Here is a 22,736-nt window from a genome sequence, read left to right on the forward strand (position 1 = left end):
ATACTACACTGCTGTGTCACAGAGGAGGTAGAGTTGTTTTCATACTGTAATTACACATAATTATCGGATCGGATCGGATAATGGATCGGCCACCGATCCGATACCCGATCTAGAATTTTAGCCTGGATCGGCGCCGATCTCCGATACGAGTATCGGATCGGTGCATCCCTAAATTAGTACTGTATATTGTACTATACTGAGTCTGACTGGAACTACACCTCCCAAAAGCAGAGAAAGGAAGTCATCCATCATTTCCGTGCAGGATCATATATTTTAAAATATCTTTAAAACATATTTTTAATTCACATTTTTTGTGCTAAGCAGAAAGTTATGCTTCAACTAATTTGTAATTTATATTCAGTGATTCCGTGCTCCGGACTTTGTGATAAAAGCATTTGGAAATTGTGTGAGGCAAGAGTCTGGCTCACGAGACTAATCAGAACACAAAAATATATATAAACAGATCTGCAAAGCATCAATGTAACTTCCTTACCTACTTCTGGTAAGACACTCTCAATAGCAGGCCCTTCCTAGCATGGGGTCCATATGTTTAACCCATTCTGGGCGGGCACCCATTTTGGTGTTAGCATTACGTTATGCTTTAGCTATTTAAAAATAGCAGATCTACAAGCTCATATCGCGCCACCGAGTGGCGCGATACGAGCTTGTAGGTCTGCTATTTTTGAAAAATCGAAGAGCGACTGACATTTCTAGAATCTGATCTCAGGTCAGAATGGGTTAATCAGACCAGTGTGTGTCCAGTGGAAACCTCGTATGAATCTGATCTCAGGTCAGAAAGGGTTAAATGCTCAAAATGTCTCTCAACATAAAATTGCTGCAATCAGGTGGTGGAGTGTGAGTGACTGGTTGCTGGGAGACAACAACAAGCTCAGATAAATGCAGGTTGACATCCTGATGGTGAATTAAAGTACCTCACCAGAAGGCCACGCATTAAGTACGACATGAGAGTTGTGTATATACATCCCATGTGGTGGTGAGTAATACTGGAGCTGCACAGGGAACAGTCCTGTTTCCTTTTCTGTTCACCTGATACGCCTCAGACTTCTGCTACACTATTCGGGTGCCTGTCACCCCCAGAAGTTCTTTTGGCGACAGCTATACTGTATATTGTGGGGTGTGCGTTGACGAGGGTGACAAGGAGGAGTACAGACAGAACCCTGGTGGAGAAGTTTGTGCAGTGGGACTATAGGAGAAACACCTGTAGCTGAATGGCAGGAGGACGAGGAGTTGGTGTTGGAAAGGCGAGCATGGTTCCTTCCTCGGGGTTGAGTACAGAGTGACGTAGAGGGTGCGCTGTGACTGGCCAGTCGCTGTGATTGACAGCCTACACCTAAACCTAACCCTAACCTTAACCTCAGTAAAACTATAGCTAAACCTAACCCTGACCTTAACCTCAGTAAAACTAGACCTAAACCTAACCCTAACCTTAACCTCAGTAAAACTATACCTAAACCTAACCCTAACCTTAACCTCAGTAAAACTATACCTAAACCTAACCCTAACCTTAACCTCAGTAAAACTATACCTAAACCTAACCCTAACCTTAACCTCAGTAAAACTATACCTAAACCTAACCCTAACCTTAACCTCAGTAAAACTAGACCTAAACCTAACCTTAACCTTAACCTCAGTAAAACTAGACCTAAACCTAACCCTAACCTTAACCTCAGTAAAACTAGACCTAAACCTAACCTTAACCTTAACCTCAGTAAAACTATACCTAAACCTAACCCTAACCTTAACCTCAGTAAAACTATACCTAAACCTAACCCTGACCTTAACCTCAGTAAAACTATACCTAAACCTAACCCTGACCTTAACCTCAGTAAAACTAGACCTAAACCTAACCCTAACCTTAACCTCAGTAAAACTATACCTAAACCTAACCTCAGTAAACTATACCTAAACCTAACCCTGACCTTAACCTCAGTAAACTATACCTAAACCTAACCCTGACCTTAACCTCAGTAAACTATACCTAAACCTAACCCTGACCTTAACCTCAGTAAACTATACCTAAACCTAACCTCAGTAAACTACACCTAAACCTAACCTCAGTAAACTATACCTAAACCTAACCTCAGTAAACTATACCTAAACCTAACCTCAATAAACTATACCTAAACCTAACCTCAGTAAACTATACCTAAACCTAACCTCAGTAAACTATACCTAAACCTAACCTCAGTAAACTATACCTAAACCTAACCTCAGTAAACTATACCTAAACCTAACCTCAGTAAACTATACCTAAACCTAACCTGGGGGCGTTTACAAGAACCCGGAAGAACGACGGAATCCGCGGGAAATCCCCTCCTGGTGTTGGAAAGAGCCCCTGACCCCTGACCCCTGACCCCTGTCACCATCCAGGCGCTGAAGTGGTGGTTGCGGTCTGTATGGACAACACACCGAAATGGCAGACTTTCTGACCTTATAATGTAACAAACTGCTTTTACCCTTGTATCCCATCAGACGACGGCGGGGGGGGGGGGATCACCAAGAATTATGCATGACACTGCATAAAAGTAGACTATTAAAGGAGAGAGTAATTTGAGCCAAATTATCCTCCATCATGGACCCTTTGTACAGGGTACTCTCACAGCACAGCAGGTACACTTTCAGTAAATGGTTCATCTCGATGAGGTGAACTCAAAATATGTCCCGCAATAACCTGGTTGTAGGTAAAGTATGGACCATGGAGTCAACAACACATGGTTGAAAAGAAGGTCAACGTTGGCGAGTACAAAAGGGAAGGAAAGAGGCATAGGTTGGACACATTTCTCAATGTGAATCTACTACTTTTGATTATTTTGTGTGACGCTGTAGTATCATCAAGTAGGGCATCTATGGAAAAAATATATACCGTACATGTAATATAATGTGGAAACTCTGCCCTATCTCTATCGACAGCAACGATATGCATCTTTATTTATTAATAAACTGCTGAGGAACCGTGAGCCCAGCCCACTGGGTCCTGGTGCTGTTCTGTCTGTCTCTCTGTTGTTTGGGTCCCTGTGGAAATATTGAAGGAGCAGACGGGACTTAAAATGTGCCGCGGGCGGGAGTCTGGCAGTCAAAAATAAACAGGCCGGGTACAGGATGAAACCATCGTGAGAGCGGGAAGATAATAGGGTCAGAAATACAGCAGAAACCTGTGTGAGCGGAAAGGACAATTGGACAGTACATCAACACCATTAGTACTAATAATAATCGACTATAATGGTGTTGACATAACGTGCTTCTCGATGATTTATTAATCAAAAAAGTACTCAATAGAATACACGCTAAGAAAACAAGTGTTAGTTGCAGCTTTGTGATAATTGTGTGTGCACGCCGTGTACAAAATGATGGTGTTGTACCCTGCTCTTTACCACAAGAGTGAAATATACAATTACAAACACTGTCAAACGTATCATTGAGCTTCTTTGAGCACTATAGTAGGAGCCTGGTCATTTGAGGCTGGATCGGTGACTCAGACAGGTCTTCGCTTGTTCTCATTTAGCCCAACCATGTACTGCATACCAGCTCAGTGTAATTGACAGGCGGCTGCCTGGAGCGTGAGCTGAATGCTAACAGAGCTGCATTAGAGAGTGCAAAAAGCCTGGAAACAGAACCTGAAAATATCCCACCGACTCTGACAATGTTATTGGGTTTTTTGGTGTTTTAACTACTTAAGCCCTATATATACTTTGTCGTGTGACGAAAGATTACAAGTTCACATTGTGTCACCTTAAAAGAAAATCTATTCCTGATTATATAAAAATGAATATACAATTTCAAACTAAGCTGAGTGTAACATAAAAAGAAAGTAAAAATGTACAACAAAAGAGAACACCCGCACACTGTGAGCTTCTATAGGCTCTATGCACTAAATAACTTTTTGATTGATTGATTGAAATATTTATTAACAGTTTGTAGAATTTACAGTACATTTTAAGCACAAACTCAATACAAAGACTGTTAACTGTGAGTGGACGACCCAATTAAGCATTACTCTTGTTTACAACAGGGTCCACATTGTTCAATTCATCAAAACATTTAGAGACATACAAACATTTAGAGACATACAAATAGACATTTCTATGTAGCTAAAGAACAGAACAGGAATTCATCATATAGGAAGCAAAAAAGGGAAAAGATACATTATACAGTTAGGGGAAATGGGGGTGGGGGGGGGTGGGGGATTCAGATTTTACAGAGGCCAGTTTCAAATTGCAGGTGCCCTTTGAGAGCGGTTTTGAAGGAGTCAAGGGATTCACATGTCTTAATGACTGTTGGTAGGGCGTTCCACATTTTGGTGGCATAGGAGCGAAAATAATTTAGTCCCTTGTTTGTGCCGAATCTGGGTTGTACATGGTTTGTTGCACTCCCTCTGGTGTTGTGGGTGTGGACTTCGTTTACATTAACTACCACTATACACTTCCTTCACTGGTGTTACAGATGATACTAATTAAGGCTCTGTTCCATTTAATGTACAGTAATGTACAGTCTCAATTATTGTTTTTTTTTACATTTCAAGGACCCCCGTAACTCTGAGAGTGTACAAATTATAACCGTAAGGATTTTGAAATACTTCAAATAGCCGATCTACAGCTTGTAGATCGGCTATTTGAACTATTTAAAAATGTCTTTCAAAATAGTAAAAAAGAAAAAAAAGGAAAAAAAGTTTTAAGACATAAATAGGGACCATAATGTCTATAGTCTCTGTAGGAGTAATATGAAAAAAAAATCAAGTCAGTGGTGCAACTCCGTGTGGGTGTCCCCGGGGATTATTATTATTACTAACCCATTCTGTACGGGAACCCCTTTTGGTGTTTTAACTATTTAAAAATAGCAGATCTACAAGCTCATAGCGCGCCACCGAGTGGCACGCTACGAGCTTGTAGGTCTGCTATTTTTGAAAAATCGTGAAAATGCGGCACAAATCTTTGAACATATATTCTTTCAGAGGACTTTTTAGAACATGTTACATATTGTTAGTGCATGTTAGGCTGCGCAACAGTGACACTTGGTGGTGAAAACCAACCAAATGTTATTTTCGTGCTCGGACAGACCAGCCAGCCAGGGACAGACCCAAGGACACACAAAGCTGTCTGTAGGAGTGTTTGCACCTCTCAAAAATGTGTTTTGCAAAAAATCAGTCTCGGCTGTTTAGACCATTTTCTCAAGAATGTATAGGCGTGGCACATACAACTTGTACTTAATTAAGCGCAATACTTAAGTAAAGGTACTGTATTATTTCCAATATTTAGTCACTTTCCACCACTGCATACTCAGCATTGTGCTACACAAACAAATGTGTTGGCACTCGGGAATGAAAACCGGGAGCAAAAAGTGCTGTTTTGTTCGATTAAAATCAGCATTTAAATCTCGCGTACAGTTATTTTCTCAAACTCCTCAACGAACAAACATCAAAACAACAAAAAGATGATGAACTGCTACAGTCCAATACCTGTACAGTATACAAAGTAGGCCTAAGTGTAACGGTGTGAAGGTTTGTGTGAAGTGAACATGCACGTGCTGTATATAATGTGCATGTGTGTGCACGTGAGGGATTGTACAGTCCCTGCACAGTGCAGGTGTGATGTGTATGCAGGTCCAGCAGGAGTATAGCCAACTCAGATCCCCTTGAGGGGCGTGTGCACATGCACGCATGTGCACACGCATGCACGCACACACACACACGCACACGCACACGCGCGCACACACAAGACAGGTCTCCTCAGCGGAGAGGAGAAATGCCTTCATTATTCATCAGAGCTGAAACATTAGGCTCAAATGGTCTTGGCCCGCAAGGAAGGCATTTTATTAATGCAAATGGTCATTCCTTAAGATGGCTATAAATTGCACCTCTGAAGCAACACTGGAATATATATCCACTCCACATTACCATCTCTGCTGTACTAGTTCACAGATAATTACCTTCACCCAGACACTGTCTCCTGTATTAGATGTCTAGATGATTATTTATTTGAAAAACATTTAGCGGTCCATCTCCATCACTGTAACTCTGGCGATTTACAGGTTTGATGTATTACACCTTTGACTTATAGAGTGATCTATATTGGCTTATTAAACCATTCTGTACGGGAACCCATTTTGGTGTTAGCATCATGTCGTGCTTTAGCTATTGAAAAATAGCAGATCTACAAGCTCATATCGCGCCACCGAGTGGCGCAATACGAGCTTGTAGGTCTGCTATTTTTTTTAAATCGAAGACACTTTTAGAATCTGATCTCAGGTCAGAATGGGTTAATAATGAAACTGTCAGGATGTAATAGACATTTTTAGAATCTGATCTCAGGTCAGAATGGGTTAAACCACTGACTCATGCGGAGGGACTATTAGGTTAGTCTAGGCTTTGCATGTGGGGATAAAAATGGCATTGGCTCTTTTTGTTAAATCGTCTCATCCCTTATGCCTTAATTTATGCTCTTTCATACGGCCGGAGTCACCGACCGAAAACACTGTATAGCCGATCTATGAGCTCACAATGCATTGCATCCCAGACACATTGTGAGCTTATAGATCGGATATAGTTTCGGCCCGCAGCACTGTCTGGCGATGACGTATAAGTTGGGCTTTACTACAGTGTGTGTTACAGCAGTTGCCGTGAAGTTATTGGAACGAATCCCACATTTAATGGGAGGGGAGCTTAGACGGCTCCACGGGGATTTGTATTCTTAAAGAAAGGACTGGATATGGTGCTTTGCCACCATATCCAGTCACTGCCTCGCTGCCTTCGAACATGAGCTGTGCTGTTTGGACTTTGAGCTGTGAATACAAATAATTTGGGGTACAGTGCGGCTTCATTTTTTTTCACTCAAAGATACAATTTTACTATAGTTCAGTTAACTAAAACTGAAACTAATTAAAGTGGTCAGAAATTCAGAATATGTTTTTGTGTCAATAAAACATATGGAATGAATTCTGTACTGGCCATATATGGAGCGTGTCTTGAGTGTACAGGGTTTGATGAGGTCAGATCAACATATGGAATGTCAGCAGTCAGCTCCATATATGGAGATCTAAGGGTGGCAAGCGGGGGCTGTGTCTTGAGTGTACATGGTTTGATGAGGGCCCAGTTAGGGCGGTCGCAAAAAAATAAATTATGTCACAAATGCATTTAATTATAATTAATTTCTTTATACAGCACATCTCTCTAACTCTCTAACGTCACAACGGTCATTTTGCAGATATAAGGTATTTCAACCTGTACATGTGTAAGGGTCATTTTAGGTTTTTCTGTTTATCATGTTTATCATATAGTGCACATTATTATTATTTTACAACAGTGTGTTTGTTCAGTGGCAGAGTCCACTTCGGCAGTCTTGTACTGCATGTAATTATTGTAATCTGTATGTGTAATTCTGCACTCATGTCATTGTATTTGTAACAGCACAGTAAGTGATCATAACAAATGTATACAGTTCAGGTGGACCCGTCATAATACGTGTCTAATTGATTGAAGCAGGTTCGAAAATGATATGATCGCTGTCGCTTCAGTCACTTTCCACCACTGCATACTCAGCATTGTGCTACACAAACAAATGTGTTGGCACTCTGGAATGAAAACCGGGAGCAAAAAGTGCTGTTTTGTCGATTCAAATCAGCATTTCAATCTCGCGTACAGTTATTTTCTCAAACTCCTCAACGAACAAACATGAAACAGTGCGTTTGTTCAGTGGCAGAGTCCACTTCGGCAGTCTTGTACTGCATGTAATTATTGTAATCTGTACGTGTAATTCTGCACTATGTCATTGTATGTCACATTAAGTGATCATAACAAATGTATACAGTTCAGGTGGACCCGTCATAATACCTGTCTAATTGACTGAAGCAGGTTCGAAAATGATATGATCGCTGTCCATGGTGCTGAACTCTTAGGTCGTGTGCCTGCGTGAGCTGCTGTGCACAATGTGTGCTGTGTAAGCAGATATACAGTACATTGTAGTGTTATTCTGTCCATTCTTAACTAATCACACCACAATTAAAAATAAGCTCTAAATAGCATTTAATTAACTTATATAATGTGTTTGTAATGACGTCTCGAATGCTTTGGAAATGTGGTACCGGTAATTCCTGTGGAATGTGTACAGTCTGTGTTAAATCTATGTAATGCCCAGGTTAATTGGATCATTTAGCGCCATAACACCCCCTACCCAGCTTTAACTTCACCACTGGAAAGAAGAAGTGACAACATTGTATCATAACTGCAATTTTTACATAATCGTCTAATCGCAATTATTTTAGATATTCACAATTATTTTTTCATAATCGTCATAAACGTCTCAATGTTGAAAAACATCGACAATCTGAAATAGCTGACGCATTGCAAGCTTGCAGATCAGCTATTTCAATATTTTTTATAGTATAAATTAATTTATGTCAGTAATTTATTTGTATTTCTTTTCATTTTTTTTTTTATTATGGGGCATTTAATTCATTATATTCCAATGTTCAGTGCCAAAAACACAATTACATCGTTAATCACAATTATTAGCGTGACAATTAATCATCAACTTAAATGTGTAATCAACAGCCCTAATCATAACCTGTAAAAAGGAGAAAGAAAGGAGAGGAAAAAAAGTTATTCGATTCTCCTGATGGAACTCTTCTTTTCTCCATGTTTTCACAGTTTGTCAAGTGCAATTTACAGTATGTGCTATCTTGAGAATATAGGAATCCTTCAGCCACATGTTTATTTTCGGCATGTCATTATACAAGACAATAACCAGACAATAATATAATTAGACAATTATACTGACACAACATCTACCCATTAACCCATTCTGACCTGAGATCAGATTCATACGAGGTTTCCGCCGGACACACACTGGTCTGATGAACCCATTCTGACCTGAGATCAGATTCTAAAAATGTCTGTCGCTCTTCGATTTTTCAAAAATAGCAGACCTACAAGCTCGTATCGCGCCACTCGGTGGCGCGATATGAGCTTGTAGATCTGCTATTTTTCAATAGCTAAAGCATGACATGATGCCAACACCAAAATGGGTGCCCGGTCAGAATGGGTTAAATGTAGACTACAGTTCGCCACCTAGTCGTGATCAGAGCCATTAGAGTAAGACAGAGTTCTGACAACTCCGTTCACTTCATGGGGCCAGTACGTCCAATGACCCAAAGCGGCTCTTTGTCCCTTTTCAGGCTGCATGAAGCCTGAAATTGGCTAGAAGTATTGGCTAGAAGCAGCCATACTATAGCCCTGGCAGCCACGCAGACTGCAGACTCGCAACGCAGATCACTCACCAGTCACCACCGTCACACTCACGTCTTGATCATACTAATAATGGGGGGCAGAACACAGCAGAGACAGCGCTTCTTTCACCTGACATTATATCACTATGTGATTCATTCTTGTTTTTTTCTTTCTCCGAAGTATAAAATAGGGCTTAAGTAGTTAAACTATGTTTCTAGAGCACCTACAACACATTCAAGCTGCTGCAGTACTACAGTGCATAATTTGACGTTAAACGTGTCGCCCAGGTCGAGTGGATTTATGGGCTTGCACATTTTTTAGTTCAGCCACTGTGGCTAGGTGTAATTTTTTTAAAGGCCTTATTTTTAGAGGCATGCTCTACCAGCAAAATATACACAGTATGCAAGAATGATCACAGATTGTGGGGTCAGAAACAGCAACATTACCAACACCTTTCACTGATGCAGTTACATTTAGAACACGGTCTACACAATACACTATACACAGCTTTTGAATCATCGTAGTTATAGGAATGATACTATTGCCTGTTACAGAACAAGCGGTTTTACAGTGTGGCACTGAAGGGACCAGCTTCATAGAACAGCGTTTGTCCAGAGCCATAGAGTAATTAAGCAATAAGCCACGAGAGGTCTCAGGTTACCGGGTATTTTACACTGCCTAGGAGCGTAGGCAGACCAGACGCGCAGCGGAGGGTCTTCTCCCTCCCAGCCAGTGTAAAATACCCGGTAAGCTGGGGCTTATTGCTTTTCTAAAACGGTTACAAACATATAGCAATATTTAAACTATTAAATTCACAAAAGTATCTACGCTTTGTGCCACCAGAGCGAGCGAGCCAGAGCCACAACACTTCCTTGTTTTGCTCCGCATGTAGCCTATGTGACGGGAGAATTGCGCTTGATGTATTTACGGGGCTGCCTGGAGCCACACATTCACAGTCATATGAGCCGGGCGGTGCTTAGACGCCCGCACGGCATGTGTTTGTACAGCAATCAAGCGCTCCCCTTCCCCAGTTCAGCTACAAGGCTGCAGTTTGATACAAAGTGATTGAAGGAGTGGGTTATCGGTGAAATTTACACCGGTCACGTGACGGTAACCAGCCAATCAGAATGAAGTATTGGGACTACCCGTTTTAGAAGACAGAGTTAGGACATTGAGGGGGCAGAAAACAACCTGGTCACGGTGGTTCATGTACTCGCATTCTGTAAACTTCCAGTTGTCCCTTTTTAAAGGGACAAACCAATAGAAGTCTATGTAGAAGAGCCTGGCCCCATGAAGTGAACAGAGTTGTCGTAACTCTGTCTTACTCTAGAAATACAACTAGTGTTGACTATATCATTACAAGTGGCTCTTATTTTGAAGAGGAAGAGGAAGTCATTTCGGTTGTGGTCAAGCTGTCATGACAGTTGTTATGATGCCGGCAACAAGAACCCCGTTGATTAAAAACATTTAGCTTGTGTTTAATCTTTAATCCATATGTTTACGATATGAAAACCATGCATCCGTAACTAAAACAATGTACACACTTTGGAAGTACATTAAACATGGAATGGAACCTCCGTGGCATTAGGTGAGTAGTTAATTGTATAAGTTTCATGCTGGCTCACACTGGTAAAAATCATCATCAACAACAGCTGCTCAAAAAAAACATTAACAGATAGGCTACTACAGTACAGACTGTTACTGTCACTGCCTGCAAGAATGTGACGTTAATAATTGAGGTTCACTTAGCCTGCTTATATCATAACCTTAAGTGCTTGCACTTGGAACTGTTTGGCCGCCATGCCAATTCTTATAAACATTTTAGTTCATTGGTTGAAGTGGGACCACCGTGCACTGTGGTGCTGACATGTACTGTACCCCTACTGTATGTTTCGGGTGACTTGAAAATGGGATGCAATAGATCTTTAACTTCTGGTTCATGGACCTGGGGTAATTCTTTCACCTTAAGCTAAGGCATGGCTGAAAGACCTCGGCACGGGATAATATATTAATACATTAATTAACACTGAACGTGTTTAAATAAATAACAACAAGCTCACATGTTGCATCACGATGCATTCTGAGCTTGTAGATTGGCCAATTTCCAAATTTGACGTCAAGTAGGGCTTACATGGTTAAGTCAAGACTTCAAAGGAATACGTCTAGTGTAGATTAGAGGTGGTGCAGTAAGAGCTCAGCACTATTAGCAATACAGTATGTACAGATACAAGAGCATGTGGAATGAAAGCAGTGGACACGGAGGCCTAACATCTCCATTAGGGATTCTCCAGATAATTCCCTTCCCACAAGGCAGACCCGGGCTTCAATCCAGGTGGTTATGGCATAAACCACCACAGGGGATGCTGGCGCTGAGCCCCTGGTGGCATGTGGGGTTGGCAACTTGGCACAGATACCGTGGAAGATAAAGAAAGGCACGGACACACACTCAGACATTGTTAGAATTATAGTATGATGATGATGATGATGATACTGAGTGGGAAGATTAGAAGATATATATGCTAGTGGTGCTGGGCCGTCTTGTGCACAATGGATACTTTTCCACAGCAGCCATTCTGCCGTGTCATACAGTAAAGGTTGAATGCAGTTTAACCACATGAACCCCATGAACAGTACCTCTACAACCTGGAAAATACATTTGGTATTTTTGTGTTTTAACTAAGCATTATGTTATACTTTAGCTATTGAAAAATTAGGGCTGACCCGAAAATCGATTAATCGATGTTCAATCGATACGCACGGGAATCGATTTTTTAATTTTGAATCGAATAGTCATTAAAAAGAAAGCGGCCGCTTTTGGTCTGCGAGACGGCCCCATTTGGTCCGCGAGCCATGCTCGCGCCTTGCAGCACCGCAACGCCTCCTCCCCTCTCCCCCTCACTCGTGGTGGTAACAACAAGGAAGGAAGTCAACACAGCAGCCTGCAGTCATGCCGCCACAAAATAAATCTAAAGTGTGGTTGCATTTTAGAATATGCAAGGAGAACAAAGAACAAGTGGTGTACAGTGTCAACTATGTGACAAGAAATTGGCGTATCACATACGGGATGGCCCAAGTGGGGCAAAAAATCTGCGGCGAAATTTCACGCATGGGACAGGGGAAAAGGCCCCTGACCTCTTGGGCTCCGAGGGACTTCCAGGCGCGCTAATTTGAGCCGCGGCCACCCGCACTTTTCTACCCCAAGAAAGAGCCTCGTCGGAAGGGTCTGAGAGCGGCGTAGACCACGGCGCAAATTAGCGCGCCTGGAGCTCCAGGACTGGTGCTTTTTTTGGGTGTTTTCACATCTGAGTTTCAATCGGAAGAGAAGCTAAACCCCTACATTTTCTGGATTATAGGCTATATATTTTTTTTTGAGAGGTAATGCCTGTGTCAGGCAGTTGACTTGTTACGGTCGGATGTTTAATTATTTGTGCGTCACTGCTTTCATGAAGGCTGCAACAGTTGTTGCTTATCGTTTTAAATAAATGAGACCAATCCAAGCATGCCTTTCTCTCCGCTATTGTTTAAGGTGCGCGCCTCGCATCGCGCACCGCACCACCCCCCCCCCCCCCCCCGTTGGGTTTCGAAGCGTCGACGATCGAAACAAATTTAAATCGAAGCGTCGATCATCAAATACGTGATCGAAGGTCAGCCCTATGAAAAATACGAAACCTAAGGTTTTTTGACCCCCAGGGGTTAACTGGGGACAGGGAGGAACTCCTTATATGGCCAGCACACTCTATAGTAGGGAGGATTATCACAACAAAACAAAAAAATAAGTGATATTTGAATTAAGTGAAATCACTGAGGTAAAAATATCATTAATTCCTGGAATGTTTAATTAAGGGGTCGCTGTGTACCGGCATGGGCAACTCCTGTACTCAAATTAGAAAAAGGTCTATATAAAGTAGGCCTAGCCATATTGGCTCTGAACAATATGTATACTTTACCAGGTAACAAAACAAATCATTCAGGCAGCTTTTACTTCCAGTACTGATTATGGTGATATGATATCATACTGGATCACCAGAACACAATAGTATTTGTACTGAGGTGTCCTTCGCACGCATCATTGTTTAATGTATGATTGGTCATTTCCCAGAACTGAGGCTTAGTAGCACCTACTAAGAAGGGCCTAAATTAGGTTCTGAGAAACGTATCTGAAACTGAGCTGCATAGCATATGCAAGCAAATCCAGAACCCGTGAAATACGAAAAGAGCCTTTATCCCATTCTGAACGGGCACCCATTTTGGTGTCAGCGTCATGTTATGCTTTAGCTATTGAAAAATAGCAGATCTACAAGCTCATATCGCGCCACCGAGTGGCGCGATACGAGCTTGTAGGTCTGCTATTTTTGAAAGAATCGAAGAACGTCTGACATTTCTACAATCTGATCTCAGGTCAGAATGGGTTAATCAGACCAGTGTGTGTCCGGCGGAAACCTCGTATGAATCTGATCTCAGGTCAGAATGGGTTATAGACGACACACTCAATCATCTTTTCATGCCGTGGCTCTGCGGGAGTCTGCTGTACAGTAGCTGTCTATAAGCCGTCTGTGTGTCTGTCTGTGTGTGCGGAGCTAATCTTGCAAACCGCTGGAGCGACCAGCGCCAAATGTCTTATGCACATCACTGCCAGAAGGCCACAGAACTACCTCCACTTTTTTTTTCCCTTCCACGCTTTATACTTTTTGAAATATTTAACTTTCATTTCATAATTAAAGTCAATGGGGTCTCTTATAGGACTGAAACCTTGCCCAAACTCTGTCCATAATTGCCACCGCAATTATTTCCGACTGGAAGGAGGGACGTACCGTATAGCACACGTCAGAGCTGCTCTCTTCTGTTCACTATGACGTCAGAGCTGCTCTCTTCTGTTCACTATGGCTACTACTGTCTGTGTACATTTCCACCTGAGAACTTGATCCTTCAACTTGCCGTCATATTGAAACTGTTCTTCTCATCCATATGTGTGCCATTTAAAGTGCAGACATACAGTACACTAGCTATACTGCAATGAGTGAGTAGCCTACTGTAGTTTCACAGACAAAGGGGGGGAGGAACAATTCCTTTGATTGTTCCATTTATGAGTTCTAATGACAGTGACAGCGAGTCCCCGGCTTGATTCCCAGCCAGCAGACAATTTGCTGCATGTCACTCCCATGTTCTCTCTCTCTCTCTCTCTCTCTCTCTCTCTCCGCTCTCCATGTTCCGTGTGTCCCCTATACACTGTCAAATAAAGGCTCAGGAAAAACTTTAAAATAAAATGAAGTTAAAAAAATAAAATAAAGTTGTACAAGGCTGGCTGGCACAAGAGTTACACACCAATTTGTGTGCCGCTCCTTCCCTCCGATCAAAGGAATGCTCGGAGCGCTCGCTCACATTGAAGACAATGCCAAAAACGCAAATGCCTTTTCAACAATGAATTGTAATGAGAGCATTTGCATGAAAGCCTCTCACATCGATCCAACGCACTCTCGGGACTGCATGCTTTCTTTGCGAGACTCGCTGTTGTTCAGCGGCACCACCCCCACAAACATCCCTGAGCACGCACACACACAGGCTCCGAGCTCTCACCTTCTGGTCGTGGCTGTAGGCCAGGATCCAGTCCTCCTGCTCTGGGTGGAACAGCAGGCTCAGGATGTAGAAGCTCAGCCGGTACTTCTGGTAGGTGGCTCCCTCGTCGGAGCTGATCAGGAGACTGCTCTCTATCTCTGGATCAGTTAGCAGCATGATCTGAACGAATCAGAGGAAGAATGGAGGGCGTTAAAGGTGAAGAAAGTGATTGTGTTACTAAAATAAGTGTTCAGCTCTTCAGTAAACGGACATGGTTTCCATTACCTTGGACGGCAGGGACGTGCAGAGAATTTTAGATTCCCTAAAAAGGGCACTTTTGGCAAAAACAGGGGATCTACAAGTTCACTCGACACGCTGAGAGCTTGTAGATCAGCTATTTTCAGGGCGTGACCCCACACTCTTTACCTATACCTGAAGATGACATGGATTTCTACACATTGAACACAAAATGTGACGTTCAACTTCAGGACAGTTTGGGGAAATGTAATTCTCCTAAATGCTCTCTTCGGCATGAAAAGGGGGGGCATTTTCTTCTCTTTCACCATAGTAAAACATAGTACATAACATACAACGAGCGAGGGCTCATCTGAGAACGACCTAGAGAGAGAGAAAGGCAGGGGCTGAAGCCACCTTTGATGCCTATGTGTGCACGGGCATGTTGAACGGCTGCAGATGATGTGATCGGTAGACAGGTTTCTGTGTACCTTCCACAGATCTGCTCTGTGACACAGAGTGTAGACAGAAATGGTGCACTTATTATTCTGTGCAAATGTGTGTTATAATGGCTATTTCCCCTACCATAAGCCCTCAATGGGGCGTTGGGTTTTAGTGCTAATTCGCTTATTTCCATCGCTCAAAAATCATTTTTTTTAAATATTCAGTCCGACGTCATTTTGTAGTGCTACGTTACGTCCGTAGTGGCACCAGCTCCCGTCCGCATCCCGTTGTAAATATAGAATATCTAAACGCGTGAATCTTTTTACAATGACGTTCTTTTTCAGAAAGGAAGCCATTGAAGGTTAAAATGGGTCTTAATGCTTCCAACTCGAGTAGAATTATTAATGTTTTGTAGTGTCCATGACAACAACAATATATGATGTGGAGACAATAAAGACTATTATTATCATTATTCAAATCCCTGGGAACCATGAAACGTCTCTTATCAGGGCTGTGTTAGGAGTCCACAATGCCTGGATACGTGGATACGTGTTTCATTTCTCTTTTTGAGTGGTGCAACCACTCCTACAACCAGCAATGTCCGTGTACCTGTGTGTGTACCTGTGTGTGTACCATCAGTGAGCACGAGTATGTGACTTATTAATACCAGTAGGGGGCACCAGAAACAGAGAGAGGGGTATTGCTGAGCCTGCTGCCTGCTAATGAGAGAGAGAGAGAGAGAGAGGGAGAGGGAGAGGGAGAGGGAGAGAGGGAGGGGTGTGTGGGGGGGGGGGGGGGAATTGCACCACTCAGTTCACACGGGTGTGATTTTTACTTTCTACTCGACTATTATCCATTTGCTCGGTAAAATATTTCGGGGCATATTTAGAATGTGTGCAGGCTTGAGTATGTTGAATCTAGTTTGCATTAATGAGGATTTAGTTGACGCAATGAAATAAAATGGCGATAGTATTCCATGTGGGGCAGACGGCCTGTCACGGCCAGATTTGGGAGAGCAGCGCAGCTTTGTTGTTGCGAGGAAAGCGGTAAAATTAGACTTTCGTGGTTGTTTTCGTCTCAGATTTAGTCCGACGTTCGTCACAGTCACAACTCTATGGGGACACAAAAGCGACACAAAAGTAGGACCCGGAAGTATCTCAGGAGGGGGTGCTCACGTCACAGCTAAAATACTGAATATCCTCTCGTCATAATGTAAATAGTATCCCAAGCGGCACACTTGGAAATAAGCGAATTATTTCCATTTTAATTAGGGGAAATTTAGCCAATAACACGTTTGCACAAAATAACACCTGGACCTCTTTGGTGGGGACGTAACAACTACAAATAAAGGTAAGAAAGCCTTCTAGTCCGAAATTCTCCTTTAATGGGAATTTAATATTTGTGTCAGAGCGAAATAGCCAATTTGCTCGTCTACATATGACGTAAATTCTCCATTCATTCTCAATGGCATTTAATGTTTGTGTTATGACAAAAATCTACACTACGAGTATGAGTGCCCCTCAAAAATGTAAAGAGTTGGACATGGTGTCATCTTATAATGAGCATTATCGAGGCCCAATTCCATGAAGATAAGGTTGATAATGGGTAAATGGAGGGATATGACAGATGGTGGCCGGATGACGATTCGACATTCCTAAAACTTTGTGTCTTGTTTGGTTCTGTTACTTCTTCATTGGGTAAAGCCCTTTCAAGCTGTAGCATACGTACATGTTCAGAATGCAGACAGGCAAGTCATTCAAGACTAATTACCACTTCAAAACATTTACTTGTGAAATGCATGATAATGACTGCTGATCCCCATTAGTATCTACAAACTTAACATTTTCTTGCTGCCAGTTATTCACCGGTTATTAAACAGCTCAATTATTAATTTAATGTGCTCCATTCAGCTTGCTGATATCGCAATCGCTGTGATACAGCCACTCTTTGATGCATCCTATCTCCTAGCAAAATATGTGTATATTTGTGTCAACAAAAGGGGCGGTTTGTCGTGTTTGTGATGTTTGGGGGGTGTGTGTGTGTGTGTGTGTGTGTGTGTGTGTGTGCGTGCATGTGTGCATGTGTGCGTCTGTATCTGTGTGTGCGTGTGTGTTGTTAACTTGTGTCATTCTGATTTCTCCAGTGTTTTTTTCCCACTTCTTTCCCTTCATTCTCAGCGTCTATGCTCAGTCAGGCCTTGAAAGCATTAATTTCCCATGAGCTTTCTTTATTTCTGGGAGGTCCACCACTCTTTGAGGCCATGCCAAGTTGAGAATGGTAAAGGGAGAAAAGGATTCACAGATAAAATCAGCCACACATATAACTGAATCATCAGAGCTGAACAGTTACAAACGGTCTTGTCATTAGCATAGATGTATATAAGGAATGCTTTTGCATATGTGGAGGAACGGTCTAATTCGTCGTATATTATAGAGTGTGAACCTACAATCATTAGCATAGATGTATATAAGGAATGCTTTTGCATATGTGCATGAATCATGTATGATATCTGGAAGAAGTACTCCGATTGTTTACGTAAAACAACAGTAAAGGATGAACAAGTGCAATTGGTGGAAAGTGATAAATAAATGAGCACGCAAAATTGGAACTGGATGGGCTTTGACCTTTCTGGATATCATTTATCTACGTGTATTATTGTGATTTTTGTCTTAAAATAAAAAACATTTGATAACAAAAAAAATATTGGAACTGGATGGAACACTCTCAAATTGAAACTGGTAAATCAAGGTCTCTTTCCCGAATGGACAACATTTGTGTCCCACCTGAAAATGGATTTTCTAGGCTTGCTTGTTGGGGGCTTGTGGGGGGATATAAGCCCCAGGGGTGCCTATTGTTTGTAATGATCCATTAGTGACTCCAGGTCCCCCCCAAAATGGAGGTGTTGGGTGGCCTTTGTGTGACAGGCTATTTAACTGGTCATTGTATCCGTGCGAGGCTGCATGAGGCTGATATTCTGCAGAGCCAAGTCACTGGCAAAGTGGCCTGCATGTACACTCAGAGCTACAAATGGATGTTATAAGTAACACTGAGGATCTTACTGTGCAGTGGCAGCCACCTTTAAAGAGACTTCAATATAATATTTCCATCCATCCATCCATCTTCAGTCGGGTCCTACCTCCTGGGGGATCCCGAGACGTTCCAAGGCCAGTGAGTCGATGTGTTTCCTCCAACTGCGCCTTGGTCTGCCCCGGGGTCTCCTCCCAGTGGGACGTGCCTCAAGGACCTCCCTAGGGAGACGCCCGAGAGGCATCCTAACCAGATGCCCGAAACACCTACTGTAAGCTGGCTCCTTTCCAGACGAAGAAGCAGCGGCTCTACTCCAAGTCTCTCTTGTGTGATTGAACTTCACCCTATCTCTAAGGGAGATGCCAGCCACCCATTGAAGAAAACTCATTTCGGCCGCTTGTATTCGTGACCTTATTCTTTCGGTCATGACCCCACACTTCATGACCATAGGTGAGAGTAGGAACGAAGATTGCTCGGTAGATGGAGAGCTTTGCCTTCTGGCTCAACTCTCTTTTCGTCACAACAGTGTGGTACAGGCAGCGACTGCAGTACCTCCCCGCCCCAGCCGCCGTACACTCGGCTGCGAACCGGTCCAGTGAGAGCTGAAGGTCTTGGACCAATGGTGCCATCAGGACCACATCATCTGCAAAAAGCAGTGATGCAACCCTTAGCTCACTAAGCCGAATACCCTCTCCGCCACAACCTCACCTCAAGATCCTGTCCATGAAAATCACAAACAGGATAGGTGACAATGCGCAGCCCTGTCGTCTATAGGAAGTGTCTGAATATCACATATCCAAATACTGAATCGAGCAACTTAACAATTGTCGGGGGTGTTCACAAATGCCAGAGTAGACGATAAAATGCTAATATTTCTTTTTTTTTAAAGATTTTTTTGTGGCTTTTTATGTTTTTATGATAGATAGGACAGTAGCCTGACAAGAAATGGGTAGGGAGAGATGGGGAGTGACATGCAAAGCAAAGGTCGCCTGGATCGGGACTCAAACCACAACGCCCTGTCAGGCAACTGACAAAACTATTTTGAAAGTAACAAATCTGAGCACATCTTTGACCACTGAGTTTCAATGCTACAGTAGGATCACATGTTCTTCAAACTTATTTCACCCACTTCTTTATTTCTGCAAACCTGTGAAGTGACAATAAAGCTGATCTCTGTGCTCTCTGTGTCACACTGCCGAACACAATGCATTTTCATTGAAATATATGTGTTTCATGTCGACGAGAGACTGACTGAAGTACAGTAGAATAGCGCTGAAAACCACGTTATCCCAGAGAGCGTGTCTCAAACCAGTTCTTTATGCTGTTTCTTGGTTATTCTGCTATCTTATTCTGTTATCTATCGTGACTTGAAATGTCCTGACAATGGAGGAAAGAGGCTGTGTTCATATTCCCAGGCCACTGCAGCACATTGCGGACAGATTTACAGAGAGGTCTCACAATCCAATTACAAAAATGACTGTGTGAAATTGAAAATATGGACCTAATTTCATTAATATTCTATCTCTGGCTATATACAGCAGGGGTGAAGTTAACTCAAGTATTTCTTACAGATACTGTATCTTAAATGTCCTCCTCCAGTTGGCATAATCGCTTCATTAAACTTTGTCATTTTAAACCTCTTTGGCCTCATAATTTACTGTCTCTTGCATGCACACACGTGCATGTGCAAGCATAGCCACACGCACGCACGCTCGCTTCTACCTTCTTCCCATTGTCTCCCAGAACGAGTAGAAAGTAAAAAGAGAAATGAAACACGTATCCAGGCACTGTGGACTCCTAACACATCCCTGATAAGAGACGTTTCATGGTTCATTTGAATCCAGACTGCAAGTCCTTGGAAAAAAAGAAGAAAAAAAACATTGCATAATATATGCTGAACAAAGACAACACTGGGGGTGTCTTTCTTTCTTTCTTTCTTTCTTTCTTTCTTTCCTTCTATAAATGTATCTCTAATTATGTTTTATGTGTTTTTCACATGGTTTTGGACAAGGCGATACAAAATATATTTATTTTAATTATGTTTTATATATTTTTTGTTTGCTCTGTAAAATGTTTGTATTCTAGCATCGCTGTCCACATACTGTAAGGTGGACAAGGGACTTGGACAGCCTACTTAGCTCTTCCTTGGACCTACCTACTCACTTAACTTTTTCAGTCAGTCTACCTTATGTGGATTATGCGGTCGGCACACATTGACATTTTACACCTTAAACCCATGTACAACGCACTGACTTTTATCTTTTTGCTTGTGTGTTTTTCTAGCATCTTAACTACCGGTAATGTTCATAAGTATATCATGCACATTATACATCTGCTGCTATGCTCACGCACCTTCATATCTTATCTCGGGCATATGTGTAGATGTATTTTTTTGTTTTCTTGTTTGATCTCCTCTCTACCCTCTTTCTTTTTCCCCTTCTTTTCTTGCTATGCTATACTATAATAATGATACGATGGGAATCATGCACGAAAACTAATTTCACCCACTATTGTTTTTACTTCTGTAAACCCTTTTCTGATTCTGACTCAATCAATCCTCTCACAGTGTGCACTGGGAGGAGACCAGGTAAAAATGAAAGTATGGAATCTCTAAACAGCTGTTTGCAAATGACTTGTTCAGCCTCTTTTGCATGCAGTCATATTAAGAGATTTGGGATTATGGGATTTCAACGAGGCAAAGGCCGGCACACTGTCTTGTCACGCTGTTATCTTCAGTAGATGAATAACATTATTCCTGTAACGATCAACTTCATGCTGCTGTCCTACTGAGTACCTTTTTTTCCACCCTGCTTAAAATGATCGCTGTCAGACAGAAACCTTATATCTCTGCATTTCTTCCTATGATGTTGTTTTCTTTGTAAATCAATGCCCTACTTCTTTGTACCAGAGTGTGGCACAAATGTAGCAAAATTGGCCAATCTACAAGCTAACAATGTGTCAAATTTTAGAAGATTAAAGATGAAGTGGATCTTGGAGCTTTTGACTAAATAATAACTATATTGGATTCATTGCAACCACAGGTTCTTTTTTTAATTTCCTGAAAAGTAACAGTACAAGCGGTTTCTGCCCAACAGCGACAAATTTAAGGTAATTTTACACATTGTACTGTAAGTTAAACTTTAACGCATAACAATCCCAAAACACAACCTCACGTGATAAGGTTTCAAATTTATATTTTTACATGCTACAACTAGAGCCTATTCATCATTTCCATATTCCAACATGTCTTACTGGAATAAGCATCTGTCTGACGATGTAAATTCATAATAACCGGCTAGAATCCTCCATTCACCATGAGTTCATTTTGTAAATCATCCCACAGTGGTGAGCATTGTATTTAATTGTATTTGAGAGTTGGCGTGTGGGTGTCTTTGGAGTGGTCAGCTGCCTCAGCATGTGCCTCACGTACGTGGCACCACAGTGATTGATGAAGTGGGGTTTGAGGGTCTGCGTACCATGGCCGCCATTACCCAGCAGGAGTTTAGCTAACAAATCACTTGCTAGCATGAGAGACCAGAGATAGTTAGCATTATGGCACCGTGAAGTGAGAAATATTGACTTATATTGAACAGGGGTTCTCAACCTTTTGCGACTCAAGGCCCACCTGGGTATGGGTCAAGATGGTGCAGGGCCCACATAGGGCCCGAAATAAATGTAATACTTGTATAAAGAGGAATTATTCAGCTTTTCAAAAGGCTTATGATCAGACTCAGTCCTTTTTTTTTCTTTTCCTGATGTTTGTCCATAGCATAGAGATTTAATTGTGGCTGTTTTCTGAGTGTTTCCAGTGCATTGGGAGTGGGCCCACAGTCTGCTGACCAGCACTGGGTGTGACAGACCCCCAATTCACTGTTGTGATGTTATTGGCACATTTTGTGCTTGTTAAGCCTCATTTGACTATGCCAGTAATTTGTCAGCAAATAATGAATGTGTCAATGAAGAAATCTAGTGTATGCATTTTAATTCATAGTATAAGCTATTTGGGCAACACCTGCCTGGCCCACTGGGAGGTGCTCTGAGGCCCACAAGGATAGGATGATAATAGAGGCTGCCGTGCCCGTGGCCCTATGATATGTGTATGTGTGCATGGTGCCTTCACTTATACACTGTACTTTTAGATAACTTACTGCAGCTTATTTTCAATTACTGTAGTAAGACTGTAGTATAAAGAGTTAGGACTATACTCTGGAGTTGGCATTATGGTGGCAATTTTTTGTTT

General features: G+C 42.1%; 1 protein-coding gene across 3 annotated transcripts in view; it reads right to left on the reverse strand.

Annotated features, from left to right (window-relative positions):
- The window catches only part of LOC310859344 (VPS10 domain-containing receptor SorCS1-like), a 245,180-nt gene that overhangs the window by 93,282 nt on the left and 129,162 nt on the right, over nt 1-22,736 (reverse strand). For all 3 annotated transcript variants that reach the window (XR_014569292.1, XM_083765827.1, XM_083765826.1), the window contains exon 4: nt 14,813-14,971. Coding sequence is in view for 2 of the 3 variants with exons in the window: in XM_083765827.1 (XP_083621953.1) it covers nt 14,813-14,971 (159 nt within the window). In the remaining variant the exon portion in view is untranslated. The remainder of the gene's footprint in view (nt 1-14,812; nt 14,972-22,736) is intronic.

This window comes from Protomyctophum parallelum (assembly GCF_964188405.1).
Source record: "Protomyctophum parallelum genome assembly, chromosome: 5".
Lineage (NCBI taxonomy): Eukaryota > Metazoa > Chordata > Actinopteri > Myctophiformes > Myctophidae > Protomyctophum > Protomyctophum parallelum.